The sequence below is a fragment of the Ahaetulla prasina genome, chromosome 6 (assembly GCF_028640845.1).
Source record: "Ahaetulla prasina isolate Xishuangbanna chromosome 6, ASM2864084v1, whole genome shotgun sequence".
Taxonomy (NCBI): Eukaryota; Metazoa; Chordata; class Lepidosauria; order Squamata; family Colubridae; genus Ahaetulla; species Ahaetulla prasina.
This window is the reverse complement of record NC_080544.1, coordinates 62,693,125-62,713,107: the sequence shown is the minus strand read 5'-3', so window position 1 is coordinate 62,713,107 and position 19,983 is coordinate 62,693,125. Positions and strand designations below refer to the sequence as shown.

At 39.3% G+C, this 19,983-nt stretch overlaps 1 protein-coding gene across 5 annotated transcripts in view; it reads left to right on the top strand.

Moving 5' to 3' along the window:
* Positions 1 to 19,983, top strand: part of DNMBP (dynamin binding protein) — a 55,397-nt gene that overhangs the window by 31,823 nt on the left and 3,591 nt on the right. For all 5 annotated transcript variants that reach the window (XM_058187082.1, XM_058187080.1, XM_058187079.1 and 2 more), the window contains 9 exons: positions 13,253 to 13,446; positions 14,134 to 14,233; positions 15,879 to 16,026; positions 16,294 to 16,311; positions 16,903 to 17,102; positions 17,605 to 17,735; positions 17,852 to 17,956; positions 18,209 to 18,337; positions 19,361 to 19,693. In XM_058187082.1, the coding sequence (XP_058043065.1) occupies positions 13,253 to 13,446; positions 14,134 to 14,233; positions 15,879 to 16,026; positions 16,294 to 16,311; positions 16,903 to 17,102; positions 17,605 to 17,735; positions 17,852 to 17,956; positions 18,209 to 18,337; positions 19,361 to 19,693 (1,358 nt within the window). The remainder of the gene's footprint in view (positions 1 to 13,252; positions 13,447 to 14,133; positions 14,234 to 15,878; positions 16,027 to 16,293; positions 16,312 to 16,902; positions 17,103 to 17,604; positions 17,736 to 17,851; positions 17,957 to 18,208; positions 18,338 to 19,360; positions 19,694 to 19,983) is intronic.

Here is a 19,983-nt window from a genome sequence, read left to right as displayed (position 1 = left end):
TTTCCACTGGAATAATATAGAACATTGACATTTATGTTGTATTTGTAATCTAAATTCTAATTAGAGCGAAAAACACTAAGTTAAGTCTCAAAAGGATGGAATATATATATATTGTGCAATAAATCCTTTATTCAAAATTCTGATCCAAGCTACCCTAAGACAAATAGACACCTATTTGTCTTCGTAAATAGCAAACAACTGAATTATGTAACTGATATTCATGATACAAGTAAAGCTAATTTATTGATTAGGTGCTAATTTCTCACATTTCTATTTTCCTCTAAAGATTATAAAATAAGTCAACTCCTGAATTACTTTATTCCATCCTACAATCTTAACAAGAAACCTGTCATTTGAAAATAAATTTAAAAATATGTACTGATTAGTATCTCATATCAGATGTTAAGAATAAATACGCAGATCTCTCAAGATTCCATCCAGCTAAACTACCATATATATATATATATATATATTACTGTTTCTCAGAAATTCAAATATTTTCTCCCTCGCTGTCTGAAAGGTTTCCCTTCCAAAGTTCAGGGAGAGACTTCCAACATCAAGAAATGTTATTCTTTCCAACCCAAAGCATTTGTCTCAGGATTCTCTCTGTTTACCTATCACTGTGATAACCATTTGAAAACAGAATAGTACAGAATCAAAGTTGGCATAGGAAGAGACAACAGAAAAAGAAAAATCTAGCTCTTATCAAAAGTTGGATTTAGGGCAAAATCAAACAAGGACTGTAAAGGAAAGCAGTATTCTGAAAAATATCTCAGTCCCTATGGGAGATGCAACTGGACAGTGGCTTGAAATGTGAACACAAGTCTATTTGAATTTTCCTCCTTGTCATGTGACCCAGAGCACAGGCACACCTTCAAGGGGTTGGAAAAAATCCAAAACCGTGTTCTGCATGTTTTACTCGCTTTGTTTTTTTAAAATACAATTTTTGACTAGCCATTAGTTACCAGCACATTCACAGTATTCCAGACAGTCATATTCACCTGTACAAACAAGTTTGCAAGAATTATCCATGTTTGTCAAATGTGTCATATTGTTTGTCTGGATTAGTTTCGGATAATATTCTTCGGATAAGAATTGGAACGTAGTCAGCTAACATGTATGACAATTACCTGAGAGTTTGACACTTGCCAGTCTCAAACTGCTTGCAAGATCTGGCTAACTTTGGGTTAGGATGCAAAGAATTATCTGATGGACGCAAAGACTACTTTTGGAAGAAGTTGTTTCATAACTTCTTAGGTAAAGAACAAAGTTGCCATATCTCAGTATAAAAAAAATTCTGAGCAAATCAGTTTTTGGTATTGCCAGCTCATATACTATACAGAACTTAAATGCCCAAACATGCTATATGAAGCCAATCACTGTAGTTTTTCAGTTTTCAGCATTAATAATTAACTCTAGCCATTGTAATTTATTCAATAACCATGATTAAACAAACCATAATTTAGTATGGGTCTTGTTCTTTAAGATTGATTTGTATTTTAATATGTTGTAAACCATTCTGCAGGTTTTTTAAAAAGGCATAGGATATGTAAATTAAAACTTAAATATAAATATTGAATTATGGAACAATTCACCCAATGATTGCAAATTAAGATTTGCAATCTACTAATGGCATATTGATGCTTTGTGAGAAATTACCATAAGCATGTCTGGCATGTCTGCTTTGTTTCTACACCCTTCTTAAGATGATTTGCTCTGTTGGGCAAAGATTCCTACTGATAGGCTGTGAAAGATGCATCTGTATATGCTTTACCTGTGAATACGAGGACGTGGTGCAAGATCATTTCTAATAATTTCAACTGGTGAAAGATTTTCTAGGAAAAAGTGCTCCTATAATTACTGAACCTGCATCATAACTATGCATGACCTAAGCTCAGACAATCTTGCTGCAGCTCTGCTTACTAAGAGCTTTGGCCCCTTCCCCCTGCTTGAGTGGGAAATCCCGACAGATTTCTAAGGGAAAATGCCTTTTGGCAGAAAAAATAATATTTCCTGTCATGGCAGGTGGAGGAGAGTAAACTCAGTGCCTAAATTCACAGGTTACACTTACTTTAGCTTATCTTACCCAACCTTGTGCCCTTCAGGTATGGGATGCAACATTGAGCAGAACTTGTCCAAACAGGGGGCTGTTTCATTAATCATAATTATAGAATAAACTGTGGTTTATTCAGCTAACCACAAGTGGTACATTTGTGGATCACATTCAAGCAATATACAAGGCTATAACCCGTGGCTTTGTAAATGGCTACGGTTATCTTTGTACAACTCAGCAAGCCAAAACCAAACCATGGTATATATGAGCCCAGCCAGTCTGTGAGTAGGATTTCTTCTATGGCTGAAGGAATCCCCAAAGAAGGGTTATCAACAGGTGTGGAGGAACCCAGAGTTTTGCAGAAGTAGAAAAACAGGCTAGGAAGGGGAAATCCTAAGAACGAATCAATAGGGTGGGAAATTGGAGGAGAGGGGAGAGAGGAGGAATAAAATACAATATCTTGGAAGGGTATATGGTGGACTAACTTGGCAGTATTTTGTTGCAGATTCCAGTTTTAGAAGCCCAGAATTACATACTGAGAGTTACAATCTATTGATTCTTCCTAGTGCCCCACCCCTCTAGCAGAGATTCCTCTCTCCCACACCCTCTGGTGCCTGTGCCTCAGCTCAGTGGAGGCTGGTTCTTTGTCTCCTTGTTTGCTCTGCTGCTTTTTACGCAAAAAGCAATGAAGCCTGAAACAAAACAGAAACTTGCTTTCAATTAGATATTGTGGCCATGTGCATGTCAGACCCTTGTAATTTCCTCTCGGTTGAAGTGTTCTGGTTGCACTGGGCAAAAATCCTGGATTTTTTTTCTTCTTCTGCAGATGTAGGAGTTACTCTACTGGAAGGGTCCTTGGTGCTCTTTTGATCTTGACAGACATTTCATTACCAAACCAGGTAACAACATCACTGCATTGATGATGTTACCTACTTTGTGTAAGGAAACCTATGCAAGAAAACAGACAAGCTCAGAGAGCACCAAGGACCCCTCATTTCAACCCTGAACTGCAAATATTCTCCTTTATCATTACTCTGCTAGGTTGCACCATTGTTTGTTTTCCTGACGCTGCTCACAGTGTATGTACATTCAAATGCAAGCCACACCTTCTTGGAATTTCTTATACAACGCACTTGCTATTGACTCCCTCAGAAGGGGAGGAATATGCAAAGAACAGCAAATCCCAGCTGTCTGTTGCTTGAAAGACAATGCAGAAAGCTGCTTTCATTTGGCCTTCCAAGTTCACATACCAAGCTGGATGTTTCAGTCTTGTTCTTAATTGATGGAATCCTTCCCAGGCTTTTTCATTAAAGAAGTCCTACAATGGGTGTGGAATCTACACTCAAGAGGGCCTTCAGTAACTGCTGCCAGATTACAGTGTTGTGCAGAACATTTCTAACACAGCGACTTTCTTTTCCCAGTAGTTTCTGCCCATCTGATCAGATCTAATAGGGAAGGAACCCTTGGAGTCCCATCCTTCAGGATCCATAGGAGTTTATCTTCTGTAGCTGTGCCTCTCCTTTAAAATGGTTTTCCACTTAAACTCAGATCAGTACCAAACTGTTGACATTCAGGATTATCAGTCCTGAGAAATCAATGATTGCGCTTTTTGATGATTTGTGGTAGGATCAGGATGGTGGTGAAGCATCTGTCCTGGCTTTCCTGATTCTCAGTAGCTTTTGGTGCCATTGATCATAGTCTCCTTCTCTACTGGCCTAAGAACTTAAGACTCGGGAGATGGTGTTGTAGTGATAGTCCTTCCTCCAGGACTGATGTCATTTGATGCTGATGGGAGCCTTGGGGTACCGTTCTTTCCTGGGCTCTGTTTAATATGTACATACAACTGTTGATTGAGACTTTCAGCATGGGTTGAAGTACCATTAGTATAATGATATCAGTCACTATACATCTCTAACCTTGGCTGATGAAGTGATGTGGTCAAGATTCTTTGCCAAGCTTAGAAGGCTATGGGATCTGGAGGAGATCTAGTTTAACCCTAGCAAAGCCAAGTGGCTTTGAGTTTTAGGGGTTCCCATATCTGGGCACTTCCCATCATTAACTCTGGTTGGGTTAATACTCCACCAGATAGAACCAGTGTGCAATTTTGGAATCTTTCTGGATTTTTGTTTAAGGAGCGGGTAATAACAGTAGCCAGGAGGGCCTGTGCACAAATCCATTTTGTGCACTAATTTCACCATATCTTTATCCCCTCAAAGTTGGACTCTTGCAACATGCACTACATGGGGCTATTCTTGAAGATCACTTAGAAGTTACAGTTGGTTCAGAATTTAGCAGTGTGGGTAATTATCACAGTATGCCCACATCACAGATTGATTCCCAGTGAACGTCCACGTACAATTCAAAGCGCTTATTATCGTGTATAAGGTCCTTCTTAGTACAGGGCTGGGTTATTGCAAGATTACCTACCTTTGATTATTCTACACGTTCCATATGATCTTATATGGTGGAAGTTAGGATGGCCCCACCTTGTATAAGGCATTGAAAACTTGCCTTTTCCTTTCAGGCAGGAGGACGCTTTAGAGACAGGGATTTGGGAGGTACAAGTGGAAGGGCAGATATGAGGGATGCTCAGAGTCCAAACATGGAAAAATCTCTCCCTGTCTAGTTTAAGAAGAATTTTAGTTAATATTGACAGAATTGAGATAACTGGAGAAGTTGAGCTACTGAAACCTCTTCTCCCCTTAAAACAGTTGCTTAAGCAAAGTCTTTGTCAATCAAGTGTCTATGGTATCCTTTATCTTCCCTATATTCCACCAAGTTAGCATAATTTAGACAATTAAGGATAATTCTAAACCTTCAGAGAAGTTTAGTAGCAGCAAAGAAAAAAGATTATGAAGGAAAAGGTCCCATCCAATAAGGGGCTATGCAAAAAGTATTTGTGATCCTACGGTAGTTGGAGTTCATATGCAGTAAGAATTCAGGGTCATCACAGGATTACATGTTGACCTAATGTGAAACCTTCCTAGCAAGACACAAGATATTTTGACTTCTATAAAACAGTTATATACCAAAGCTGTTGGCCATTGCGGTTGCCAGGTCTGAGTGAAGTATTACATTGGGGCAAGAAAGTTGTTGATGAAAAAGACAAATAGCACTAAGCAAAGGACCAGCCTATGTAAATTCACACAAATTGTGGTGTTCTCATTGCCCTGTAAATGTTGCCTTCTCAACGGCTTGCTTTCAGCCATTAGGATTGTCTGCCTCTTTTCATACAGCAAATTCTTGATTGAAACAATGCATCTATATGCATGCGTCTCTGCATTGGTCACTGAGGGTAGGCGTGAGATACAAACTGCATGCCGGTAAACTTCCAGTCATGGAAGACAAGAGGGTAGCAGCTGCCAGCCTCATTGAAATTCAGCCCACTTGATCAGAAGAGTAAGATCTGGTACCAAGAAAACAAACTTGCTGTTGTGCCAACTAATGCAGTGACCTCTACCCATTGGGTCTACTTTTTTTTGTGGCCTTTGAAAATAATAGCATTTATTGTAAAATGCTGTTGGTAGGTTTCCAAAGAGAGAGGCGGCTGGTTTCCAAGTGTCATTTGGAGAACTCTAGAAGAGGGGTGGCGAAGTTTGCTTTGATTTAATTATTGATACATTTTTCTAACACATGTAAAATGAGGGAAACACTGTTAGAATTCCTGGAAGTGTTTGATTGCCCTCATGCCTGGGGGAGCAATTTTTTTCCTTTCATTTTACACAACCGTATGTATGGGATGGAGTTATGGGAAAGCGCCTCGGGAGGGACCCGCAGGAATGCTGCTGGGAAGAGCACGTGACTTTTTTTTTCCTTTTTAAAAGACTCAATGCCGAGGATTTTCCGGGCGGGAAGGGGCGGTGGGTGTTGTTCTGAGACCCAGGAATCTCCATGTGAACCTGAGGCTGGGGTGGGGGTGGGGGACTGGCTTCAATTAGACGACAGCAGGTGCAGTAGAAAACCAGGAATTGTTTCAGGACGAACTACCAAGGAGCCAAGCTGAATCGCATATCTGCTGTCTGGAACCTCTTTTCCATGCCGTCAAAGTCCAGGCAAAAGTAACTTTGCTTCTTATTAGCATTGATTCACTAGACGGCAAAAAACACGATCCTGGGTCAGGAGAAAACTCTCCTGTTGTTTTGGTTTAGCCGGTCGCGCCCCAGCTGTATTAAGTCGTGCAACTTAACATGGTTCCCATCACCAATCTCTTTCCACTTATGACTGTATGACTGTAACTTTGTTGCTGGCAATCCTTATGATTTATATTGATATATTGACCATTTGTGTTGTAAATGTTGTACCTTGGTGAAGGTATCTTTTCTTTTATATATACTGAGAGCATATGCACCAAGACAAATTCCTTGTGTGGCCAATAAAAAATTCTATTCTATTCTATTCTATTAATACAGCTGGGGCGCGGCTGGCCAAATGTGGCCCTCAGCTCTTTCCTGTTAAGATCTGCATTCGCCCAGCACTGTCCATCGGATATCAAAACTTGTTATCCGACAATCCCCGAGGCCTCGTTTCAGAGGAAAGGAGCATCGGAGCTGAAGAACTGGGGTGGTCGTGTCCACGGCCGGAGATTCCCAGCTCCGGGCTTTGATGTTGCTCCTGATCTAGATAGCCTCTCCCTCCCCGGGGCTATTGAGATGCTAATAAGCGAAGAGCGCAGAGCTACGGCTCCAGGGGTCTGCTTTGTTCGGGCGACCCTCGATTTCTTATCAGAGACAGGCTCCAGTTTGGAACCGCCAGCGAGGACAGGGATGGCCTCTGCATTCGGCTGGGGGAAAAGCGTAGGGAGGTGATGGCAGGTAGGATCGCGGGAGACGTACTGCTGGGTTAGAGCTCTGCGCTCGGGGGCTGAAGTTGCTTGGAGCCAGTCGCGGAACCTGCTGCGCGCTCCTTTCGCCCGAGGCCACGCCTTCCGTTCTCTCCTCTTCCCAGCCGGCCCGGGAAGAATTCTGGGCTGCCCAGGCTTAGCGGCGCGTACTGGAAGGCGCAAATGCACCGCTCGTGTTTGCGCGGCTCCTCGTAGGAGGAAAATCCAGTGCTGGGAGGTCAGAAGTCCCAGAGTCGTTGGAGGGAGAGGAAGAATACCCCGTAGTTTTTGTTCGTGCCAGTCACATCCTAATAGAAACTCAAGGGGTTCAAAGCGCCCCACGTTCGTCTCCAAATGGGGCTGCGTCTTGCGAAAGTTCATTTGCTCTGGGCGTGTTGGCAGACGCTGTGTTTTATTTCTTTGTTTCTTCAAAGAAACAAAGTCGATCATACTCAAAAATTCCTTAATGTTCACTTCTTTATGGTTACAGTCCATTCAAAGGTGGTCTCTGATTCTCTGTAATCTTTGTTAAATTCTTCTTCTATTCATCCACTTCTTTCCCCCACCCCCCAGGAAAATCTTGACCTTTATGTAAAAAAGAATGATGCTATTGGAACACTTTTTTTGCATTACAAAAATACTGTTATTATAGTATTTCCTTCTTGAGACTTTTAATATCACTTCCTTTGTCTTTCCCCAATTTATGTGCCGAGGGTTTCCCATCTTTATTCGCAAATTCAGAATTTATTTGTTTTGCATAATTCCATCTTTATTTGCATCTCTCACTGTCTTAACATAGAAATAGAAGTTGCCTATAAAAACTTAATTTGGCGAGTAATAGTTATCATCCTTGGGGATTTTTCTAATTCTTCCTGTATTTATCTCATCCGAAATCATTTGTATTTTTTCCTGCCTCTTCTTTTGGAATTCACTATTATATAAAGCATCCTCTTAAATTAAAAGCTTCACTTTTATTCCAACCCATTCTTACTTCTGTGTCTTTATTAAGATTATTCTCAAAAAATTCTTTTAACTTTTTTTTGTAGTCCTCCTTTATTAATAGCATCTGATTCAATCTCCATATAAAAGAGCCTTTTTTCATGTAAAATTAAAGACACTTGTTTGTGATCTGAGAAAACAAGTGTCCAAATTATGAACAATAGTAGCCAAACCTTTGAAATCCAAACCATATCCCTGAAAAAGTTCCATGTCTTTCAGTAAAATAAATGAGTCCTTTGACTCATCATTTTTAATCTTCATCTATCAACAAGTTCCAAATTATCCATTAAATTAAAAAAAACATATTTGGTAGCATACTGAGTGTAGGGGAAGTGTATGAAACTATTAAAAAAATTAAAACGGGGAAGGCACCTGTTCCATATTCAGGGTCAGCTTATTACTATAAATATTTTGAGGATGAGCTTTTACAATAAACAATATTATTTTACAGAATGAATAGCTGATAGCTGGGAGGAGGCTAGTAAACATTAATATTTGATGCCCAACACTTGACTTCAGCAAGAAACTATTGGCCAATATCTTTATTGAATAATGACTATAAATTGTTTACCATGGTTGAAAAGTTAAAATAATTTTACAAAACTTTATATTCATGAAGATCAATGTGTGTTTTTATCTAAAAGACAATTAAAAGATATTAGAAATATTTTGGATATGCTGATGTATTTGGAGCAACATAAAAAAATAAGCTGCATTAATATTCTTAGATGCAGAGAAGGCTTTTGACAATTTGAATTGGATTGGTGGTGTTTTTTTGTTTTTTGTTAAAGAGTCCTGGAATGAATCTTGGAGATAATTTTATTAAATGGGTAAGATTTATCTATTTAATCAGAAATAATTGTAATGAAGAGCTAACAAAACCTTTTGAGATTCAAAAAGGAACAAGACAAGGATGCCATTGTTTCTAGTCTTGTTCATTTTAGTTCCTGACTAGTATTGACTAGAGGTCAAAGAATCAAGGGAATTAAGAAACTTATAAGTTAAGGGTGTTTGCAGATGAACTGGTGTTAGTTTTGGAGGAACTACCTAGAGAGAGTTGAAACATTAATGGGAAAACTACAGGACTTTTGTTTGCTAACAGGTTTTAAGATTAGCAATAATAAGTCAAAGATGTTAACAAAAATTATGAAATTAAAAAGTCTTAATAGAACTGATGGGAGAAAATTGGTATTAAAATTGAGAAAAATGTAAAGTACTTACCAGAAGGTATTTTTATAACAAATATGAATTATATATTATTTCAAACTAACTGTTAAGATCTGAAATTAAGAAGGATATGTTAAGATGAGAGAAATTAAATTTGTCATTATTAGGGAGAATTTCTGTGCTAAAAATCTGGGCAGGGGGTTGGACTAGAAGACCTCCAAGATCCCTTCCAACTCTTGTTATTATTATTATAAATCAATGTACCATAAAAAATGGAAAAAAATACTTAACATACAACTTTAGATATAAGATAAACATAAGGTGTTACAAGATGCAAATCAAAGAGAGCAGTGAGGTTACTGGATTGGAAAATATATTTTACAGCTTCTTGTTTGGTCCAGGCTGGCTGAGGGACTCTGGGAGTTGAAGTCCACAAGTCTTAAAGGGACCAAGGTTGGAGACCCCTAGTTTGATCTGATGAAGGAATGGATGTTGCTGCGAAACAAGTGACTTTTAGAGTTACAAGATCATCACCTGGGAGTTGGATGGTATGGATATTTATGGCATGATAAAACATTTTATTAGATGTGCCATATTGAGAATATGGAATAGATATAGACCCTGGTTACGTCTGAAACACCTCTGTGGATCTCAGCACAAGAACCATTTCACAGAAGCAGGCAAAGACAAATGGGTGATATCCTGGGAATTATTGGAAAACTCAGGGAAATATAAGATTAAATCAAGAGAACAACAATAGCAGGAAAATGCAGTTATCAATGGTTTTCCCATTTATAGTTATCAGAAAGATTCAAAATGGATAAAGAAGACTTACGGTATGGAGCAAAGTAAGGCAGAATTTGAAATATAATTTGAATCAACCCGCTACAGTCAAATGTTGGGACATGACCAGCCTGATTTTATGACCCTTTTTATGGCGATTATTAAGCGCTGTGGTCATTAAGTAGACCCATGATCAGTTTTGCCTAAAAACAGAAGTAACCGGTCATAAATGTGGCTGTGTTGCCAAATGTCTGAAGTGCGGTCATGTGACCATAGGGGTGGGTGACCATCAGAACTTCAGGACTGGGTCACAACTCCCATTTTCCGTAACATTTCATAATGTTAAATGGTCTCTTAATGACAGGTCCTGTCACATGCAGAGAGATAGAAAGATTGGATGCTATCCACCATGGTAGAATAATGAAATTGACAAAACTTGCTATGACAAACTTTAAATATAAAATATTTAAAATATAATAATAACATACCACTAATTAAAATACAATTGTATTTGTAATTGCGGTGAAGAATATCAGAAGCTACTTCTTTGTAACTTTATAATTTTTTTTCCTGCTTTTTTATTTTTTTATTGCAATTTGCACTTTTTCTATTATTCCTCTTTTTTGCCTCTCTGTTCTAATTTGGTTTGTACTAGTTCCTGTTATTGTTCTTTAAAGATTTAATAAAAATTATTTTTAAAATTCCCTTAAGATTAATTTCTGCACTTACGACGACAACTAACCATTGTTCTCAGGATGGTCATGGGATAGTTTTGCATTCTTTTAATGCCCATTGCACACAGATTGCTGAAAAATTAAACAAGGGTCTTCCAAGCAGTTTCAGAGCTGAGGTGGTATTCGCTTTAGTGTGTTGCTATGAAGAGAGTATTCATGTCTACACTTTCCCATTCTCTTGAATCTCCCAGACAACGACAGGGTTTCTTTAAGTCTAGACAAGCAGAAGTCAGCACAATAATGATCCCATCTGTTCTACTCTAGGATAGTAATAAATAAGGATTGATAAAAATTTGTGATATTGTTACAGTGCCTGATTTCATTTTTGGAATGAACAAATAAGGACCATTGAAGGAAGAATTGAACACCCCTAATATTTTTGATCCTTTTTCATTTTTATGATTTGTTGTTGTTACAATGGATCCATAGCCCTGTTCCATTTAATATGAACTGAAAAGTAACTCCTACTGAGTTAAGAATAAATATATCTATTGTATTATATCCTTCTCTCAATTTCCTTTTCTTTTAAAAATCATCAAATACAGCACTTAAAATACTTATTGGTTACTTACAGTGGTCATGGAATGAACAACATATGGTTACTATGTTGTTTTTAAAATTCATTACATTCTACTTGCATTTCAGTAACTGTCAGTCATTAAATTACAATTTTAATTAAAATTAAGGTAAATTATATGTAGGTATATTTTTAAAAAATGGAGTGACATACAGTACTTAGACTGGTGCTACCTATTTATTTATTAGATTTGCATCCCATCTTTATTGCCTTATAAGTAACACAAGGCAATGAACATACAAAATACTCTTTCTTTGTGTTTTACCCACAAGAACAAGAGGTGCTTTGGGCTGAGAGAGAGTGACTGGCCCAAAGTCACCTAGCTGGCTTTCATGGCCAAGGTAGGACTAGAACTTATAGCTTCCTGGTTTCTAGGCCAGCTCCTTAACTAGTACACCAAACTGGCTCTTGTCAGACTCCTTCTATCCAGAGGATTTTAAAGTGATTAAAGAGACATTTCTTTTATTTTCCACATGAATCTGTATTTTCTATCGTAAATAAGATAAGTGTGAATATGTGCTTTGCAACGATTCTCCTCCCTTATGGCGAGTTCTAGTCAGTGTTGTTAGGGGAGTCCTACTATGGGATTAAGGAGAGGTTAAAAAGGAGAGGTGATACCTCTCCTTTTTAACTTTTATCTAAAACTACCGGGGGAGGTCATCTGATGGCCTGGGATGCAGTATCCTCAAAACACTGATGATATCCATACATCTTCACCCCTTGCCAGACAGGTGATGCTCTTGCAGTGCTGGCTGAGTGCTAGGAGGCTGTAAAGGTCTGGGTGTGGAGGAACAGGCTTTGACTCAACCCTGGCAAGATTCAACGGTTATGGGGTTTTGACCCTCCAGGCTCAAGTGATAGTCTATCTGTGACTCTGGAAGGGGTGCCATTCCTCTGGACTGAGCTGGTACACAGTGTGGAGATCCTAGTTTCACAGCTCTTGCTCAAGGAACAGGTGGCAGCTGTGACAGGGGAGGCATTTGCACATATACATCTTATATCCCAATTGCATCCTTTTTTGGACTGTGAGGTTTTGCTCATAGTCACTCAAGCCTTGGTCACTTCATATTTGGATTATTTCAACACACTCTACATGGGGTTTCCTGTGAAGACCACGCGGAAGTTACAGCTGGTCTAAAATGTGGTGGAATGTGCAATGATGGTTACTTCTAGGTGTATCCACATTACAATCTGTATTAAACCCCTGGCTCCCAGTTTTCTTCTGAGTGCAGTTCAATATGCTGTCATTACTTTTAACACCATATATGACATGGGACCAGGTTTTCTGCAGGACCATCTCTCCCTAAGAACATCTGGCTATCCTTCTAGATCAGACAGGGTGGGCATGCTCCTACTACCCTTCCTTAAATATTGGCATCTTATGGAACCTAGGAAATGAGCTTTTTTCATGGCAATCCCTGCCTTATGGAACATCTTCCCCCTGAAATTTGGCAGGTCCATCCTTCTAACCTTCCAAGAAGCACTTAAGAGCTGGCTTTTCCCTAAAGCCAAGGGATAGAGTGAAATTGATTAGATGAACTTGTGGGCTGCATGTGAAAGTTTAGCTATAGGTGCCAGGTTTTAATTTTTTCTTGTTTCAAGATTTTTATTGTAAATGTATGGGGTTTTTTTTGTTTTGTTTTGTTTTTGTTTTGTTTTTGATGTGAGCTGTCCCGAGTTTGGGCAGCTATATAAATATTTTAAATAAATATGTAAAAAAGTCTTGATTTAAAATATATTTTATTGACCTTAGATGAAAAACCTTGTACAAACTTCCCAGTGTAAATCTTGTCAAACTGTCTCTGGTACTTTGCTCTTGCCAATCTCAAGGACTAGAGGACAATTTTCATTCTCTGTTCTAATTAATTGTTTCTACTAACACAATCATCACTTACTGAAATCCTCAGACTAATCACAAGTGGGAGACTGGCAGGAAATATGTGGGTAGTGCAGCTTATGCAAAGAGGCTGTTCAAGACTAAAAGACCTATTATCTGCTAAATGCTAGCTGATGGTCTTGTGTAAGTTAGATTTGGCTGAGAGCCTTCCAGTTACCTTTTGCTGCTTTATATTGAGCTGCTGGCTCCGAGTTTCTGTCCTGATTGCCCTGCTCTCTTTCAGAAATGACTCTGCTAACATCCCAGCCAACATCACTGGAGTCAGCACCTCCCGCAGCCACCACACCAAACCCAGAACAAAGAATGCTGGAGAAGAGAGCAAAAGTCATTGCCGAACTGTTGCAGACTGAACAGGATTATATCCGGGATCTTGAAATGTGTGTCCAGAAGGTCCTGGTGCCATTACAGGAGGCACAGGTGAGAGTATAATGTGTAGCATTTCACCAGAAACAACATTATTGAATCATACTGAGCCATTGAGTATAGTGGTTAGAGCACTGGGTAACATTTTTGGAGATAATACAAGAAATTAAGCTTTCTTTCTTCCTTCCTTCCTTCCTTCCTTCCTTCCTTCCTTCCTTCCTTCCTTCCTTCCTTCCTTCCTTCCTTCCTTCCTTCCTTCCGCCATTATATCTATCATATTTATATAGTTGCCTGTCTCAAGGATGTGACTAGGCAATGTACAATAGAAAACAGTCATAAAAAGTCATAAAAAGACACAAACATTAAAAACTTCAATCAAAGCTTATTAGGTAATCCTGAACAAGATCACTTGCAGATGTCAGGAAGAGATGAAAGGTATCACCACGCTAACTTGAGCTGAATTAATTGTATTTGTATAATTTTGTAGAGAAGCAGAGGTCCTGACAGTGGTACTTTTTCTGGAATTTGCAGAGGAAATACTTGCTCCAGAGTTGAAGGGGCCATTTTTAGCTGTTCTTAGTATCAATACCAGCAATGATGATGCTAGGGTGTTATTCTTGGTGCTCAGTATTTATTATTGTTTTGTAGCACTGCTTTATGTTCATGGGGAAAAGGTCACAAGATGAATTTCCATATGAAAACAGAATGCCCCGGAACAAATTGCCCTTTGCTTCCTCCTAGATGCCACATGTAGATTGTGAACTGCTGTTTGGGAACATCTGTGGGGTAATTGCTTTCTCAAAGAAGTTGTTGAGTTCCCTGGAAGCCGCAGATGCTGTTGGTATGTGTTTTACCTATTGGTACTTTTGATAACAGTGCTCCGTGATAACCCCTCCATGGTAACTGTGTACAGCATACAGCATACAGTCATGCCGGCCACATGACTACAGAAATGTCCTTGGACAATGCTGGCTCCCTCAGCTAAGAAACAGAAATGAGCACTGCCCCCTAGTGTCAGGCACAACCAGACAGGAAACCTTTACCTTTACTTGTGGGATATCAGAGCACTAGACTGGAAGGAAGGAGAATGATTAGAGGAGGCAAAGATAGGTCTTGCTTAGGGGATGCGTAAGCCAGCCTTCCTCAGCCTTGAATCCTCCAGATGTATGGTCTGCAATTACCAGACTATCAGCTGCAAAAAACTACTGCTAAGAGTTCTGGAGTTCATGCTTACACCTCAGGATGGCACCCATATTGGAGAAGGCTGATCCAGCCTGCTGATATCAGTATAATTTTGCTAATTCTAATTCATTTATCAAGCGGTGCTTTTTTCCCAAAAATTATATCTGAATCGGAGGGATTACTTTCATCCAATAGAGCTTTTCTCTTATGTCAGTGCTTGGTTTTCCCCTCAATTAATTTGAATGGAAACCGAATTACAGAGCAAATAATGGACACAGAACTTGTCTCTTTTTTATAACGAACCGGGTAACTTGAGAAAATAAATCAAGCTAGAATAATTCATGACTTCATATATGGCAGTTGTCCAAGTTTCAGATGAGTTGTATTTTCCATGTCCAAGATGAGGAGGGAAAAACAGCATATTTGTGATAGAAGCAACCACACCCGGAGTCCCATGCTGATTCTGACGGCCCACAGTTAAAGAAGATATTGCCTGGTACAATATTCTTAGATAATATTAATGGTGCTCTTCATTGAATTTTGGGGTTGTTTCCCATATCTGTTACATCAAGAAATAAAGAGATTGGCTTTTTTTGTTTTTCTTTCAGAGATATCAGCATTAATATTTACAAATAATACACAATAACCAAAATTCTTAAAATATGATTTCATACAGTACAAGAGAGGCACTGAAACTAGAAAAAGGAGGCCATCAGGAGTACATTTTTCTTACTGGAAAAAAATATGAAGGAAAATACTAAAATAATGGTTCTTAACATTTTTGTAGAAATTGTTACAAATCTATGTAGCCTGGAATATATTTTACAACTGAGTTCTGCGTGATGAAGAATTCCACGCAAGAATCTTTTTTGTAACAGGAACAATCTCAAAATAAACCAAGCTGCATTTAAGATATTTATTTGTTAAATTTAGATATTACCCAGTATCCAAAGTGACTGAGGGACTTACGCTGCCATAAAATCATAAAATAGAAAAACATGACAATTAACAATTAAAAAGAATTGAATCAATTGTCACAAGATTCATAATGTTTCACAATTTCCTGAATTACTGAATTTATATTGAGCTGATATTTATATTGGCTGCATATCTGTTTACAATATATATTGTACTATTTAATTTTATTATTATTCAAAGTAAATAGTTGTTTTATCGCTGAATTTAATGCTTGATGCTTTTTATGTGTTTTATAAAATAAATAACTTAGTTATTTAGTTATTTAATCTAAGCAATATGATACGGCCTGTGTGCTACCACATTAACAATTTACTTCCGTTCCTAAGGGCCAGTCTTTCTGGAGCTACGGGCTGAGCTGGAGGCTGTGTATAAGGTATATTGCCAGAATCACGATGAAGCTATTGCTCTTCTAGAGGCCTATGAAAAGGATGAAAGGGTGCAAAAGCTCCTGCTGGAATCTCTGGAGATCCTCAGGTAAAAGGCAATATGGACTTCTAAGCTGCTTAGACAACTGCTGATTTGTGCTTGTGTGGTATTTGAGACACTGCCTCAGGTGTATCTCTTATCCTAGCATAAGTGTGACCTTATGAATTAAAAAGTAGAAGGGGATGCATACAGTGGCTGCTTGACATGTCCATCTGCTGATTTCACTGCAATTTAGTAGCTGCAAGGCAATAAAATAAAACACGCTCATCATCTACTCTTTCTTGTATGTTTTTCTTCCTGCTGCGGGACTGCCAGGAGTCTGTACACTGAATGGTAAGCATCTTTATATATTATTGATTTACTTGTTTAGGTGTCTAAAACAGCAGAAAAGGATTTGGAAATATAATGGGGGATGAGCCATTTGTAGGAGACAACTACAGAAATCATTTGCATGGTCGGGATTCAAAGAAGCGAACAGTTTACAGCCCTGTTAGCCTGCTTAGATTGAGGCGCGTGAGATAGGATTGGGTGTGGCAAGATGAATAGTGTAGATATTGAGCAGGTGCAACTAGTCAGCAAGGGAATATTGTTAACATTAGCCAGAGAAGGATGCATATAAAGATTTGTGGAATTTAGTGGCTGGGATCGCTGGTGTCATGCTGTTTAGCTGTGAAGAGCTGGGGTTTCTGGCAAGAAAATGGCTTGATAGATGTGGAATTACTTGGATGTAATAGTTTAGGTTATAGAGAGAAGTCAGTTTTGAAGGTGAGTGGTTACTAGAGTGCATGTAAATGTTAATATATATATTGCTAGTCCATATATGATATGCCATATGCCAAATAAATACTAGAGTGCAGTACATTTAGCAGTAGAGTCCAGATGTCACTTGATTCCAAGTGCTCCTTTGTGTTCTAACACTTTCAGGGGTTGCACCAACTATATTGACCTGGGCTCCTTCCTGATCAAGCCTGTCCAACGTGTGATGCGCTATCCGTTGCTCCTGATGGAACTCCTGAGTGCTACTCCCGAATCGCACCTTGATCGTGCTCCTTTGGCAGCTGCTGTCTTAGCTGTCAAGGAGATCAATGGTAACCTCAACGAGTACAAGCGCCGGAAAGATCTAGGTGAGCTGCAGGGCAACCAACATTGAAGTAATACAGCCAATGTGGATAAGTGGGAAGGAGCTGTGCAATGCTGCATTTGAAGATTGCCTGTACCAGGTGGGCTGCTGTGAGGGCGTGTGGTTAAACTTGCTTTCTCCACAACACTTCTCAGCCAGTAGAGAACTGTATTCTTTGAGATCTATTTTTAGTAGACATGAAGTATAGACCAAGTTGGGAAGATTGGATTCATCTGAGAGTTGTGTGAATTGCAGTCCACACATCTAAAGTGTACCTGGGTTGGGAATAGCTATTTCTGTGGGTGTTGAGAATAAGAACAAAAAAACCATTAAACTTTAATACAACTATGCTGTGCTCACTAGCTTTGATGGTGTTCTTCCGGTTTAAAAGTAATACTCAGGTGGCGTTAGAATGAGATAGTGAGAATGGGATCTGTAACAAAAACTCAGAAAAGCCGGTCAGCTAACAACTCCCCAGTATGGGGCTAATTCTGTCTCCTTTTCAGTGTTGAAATACAGGAAGACTGATGACGATAGCCTGATTGAGAAGATCTCCAAACTTAATTTCCACTCTATAATCAAGAAATCCAATCGGGTCAGCAGTCACCTGAAACATCTCACGGGTTTTGCTCCCCAGGTGAATAAGAGCTTTTTCTGCTCACATGTTTTAAAGTTTTTACAAGGATTTGGCACAGCGGGAACCTTCCGAGGGTTCACAGCCTCTCTCCCTCCCTCCCACCCTCTCTCTGGCAGCTCAAAGATGAGGTTTTTGAGGAGACTGAAAAGAATTTCAGGATGCAGCAGCGTCTGATTAAATCTTTTATCCGGGATCTTTCCCTTTATCTTCAACATATCAGGGTAAATAAGTTTTGTCTGTCTATGTGTCTGTTAAAGGGGGAAGGGTACCTTGAGAAAGATTGTGATATCAGTCTCTAATAAGACTGAGGAGTGTCAAAGGAATGGATTGGAAGACTCTCCCATGGCTAGGCTTGTATAATGCCAGGCCCACAATTCAAGACTATGCCTGCCTCTGGAGCTAGTTGGAATAAGAGCATATTTCAAGCCAATTTATGCTTATGAGATTGTTGTTGTTGTTGTTTTGGCCTTCAGGAATCAGCTAGTGTTAAAGTGACAGCAGCATTGAGTATGTGGGAGCTGTGCATGGAGAAGGGTAGTGCTGAATTGGAGCAGTTCCAGAAGATTCATGGTTTCATCAGTGATCAGCTGTTCTCTGATTTCGTGAGTGAGAGCTTTATTCCTTTCTTTCATTTGAAAACTTAGGTAAAATATCTACTACCAGAAACATTGGGAAGACGAATCTGTTTAGAAGAGATTAAAGATCTTTTCCCTAAGCAGTAGACCCAACTGGCTTTTGGCTATAATAAAGTGTTCTCTAAGCATCCTTCTCAGCCTCTTGCTCCCTCCTAAAGGTTTTTGATGAGAGGTCCCCTTTCCCCAGTTCACTGGTCATTTTGGCTAGGAAGTTATAATCTAAATCATCAGGAGGACATTAAATTATTATTACTACTACTACTGTTACCTCTACCACCATCACTACAGGCACAGAATTACAGAATCCCTAGAAATATGGAAACGTTCTTGAAAAAACATGAAAGTTCTAAAACACTATAGACAGCAGCTGGCATGTAAATTTGCTGGACAAATAATACTATGGCAATGGAGAGAAGAAAATATTTGATGGTTTCAAAATTTCTGCTAAATGTGGGAGATCTTACATTATGAGCCACAGTGGTTAGAGTGCAGTATTGCAGGCAACTTCTGCTGCCTGCTGGCTGCCTGCAATTTGACAGTTTGAATCTCACTAAACTCAAGGTTGACTCAGCCTTCCATCCTTCCGAGGTGGGTAAAATGAGGACCCAGATTGTTGGGGGCAATATGCTGACTCTGTAAACTGCTATGAAAGGGCTGTAAAGCATTAGGAAGCAGTATATAAATGCTATTGCTATTCAGGGATAAAGGAGAGAGAGAGAGCCATTTGTCTGCTGCTCAAACGGGATTTAATTAGAAGACCTTCAAGGTCCCTTCCAATCCTATCATTTTATGTCCTATTTTGCATTAAACATATACGGCAAACCAATAAAGCCTATTTGATTATAATGATAGTATAAATGAAAGGGTTTGCTTTTGTTAACGGAAGAAGTTTTCTTGTTCAGTTTCTACTGAATCCATCAAAGTAATTTGGCAGAGTGGGAAAAGCTGCAGTGTGATACCTAGGTCTGATTGTTGCTCTCTGCTTTGCAGAAGAAGCGCACTGAGCGTCTGGTGATCACCCCTCTGAATCAGCTGCTGAACATGTTTGCTGGGCCTCACAAACTGGTGCAGAAACGCTTTGATAAGCTCCTGGATTTTCACACGTGCACTGAGCGAGCTGAGAGGTTGAAGGACAAGCGGACCTTGGAAGAATTACAGTCAGCACGCAACAATTATGAGGCCTTGAACACCCAGCTGCTGGATGAACTGCCCAAATTTCAGTGCTGTGCCAAGGAGCTTTTCACTAGCTGCCTGCGCAGCTATGCTGAGGCTCACTGTGACTTTGTACGTCTGGCACTGCAGGAACTTCAGCCTTTGCTCTCAGTAAGTACAGAAGCTGCGAGTGGCTGGCATTGCTAGTGCTTTCCATGAGAATGGAAGGAAAGAGCATGGCACTTCCTGGTTTTCTTCTCCATCTTTTCCACTTTTAAGGCATGTTTTCACTGAGCATACAGACCTCTAAATGAAATGTTCCTTGGAGGAGATCCATGGTAGAATTATTAATACTGATTACCTCTCCACTAACACGGATATGAGAAAAAGTAATCCTCACTGTTTTGGAACCATCAAATTATCGTCATGGTTACTCTGAATATAGTGGGTTATTATTGAGA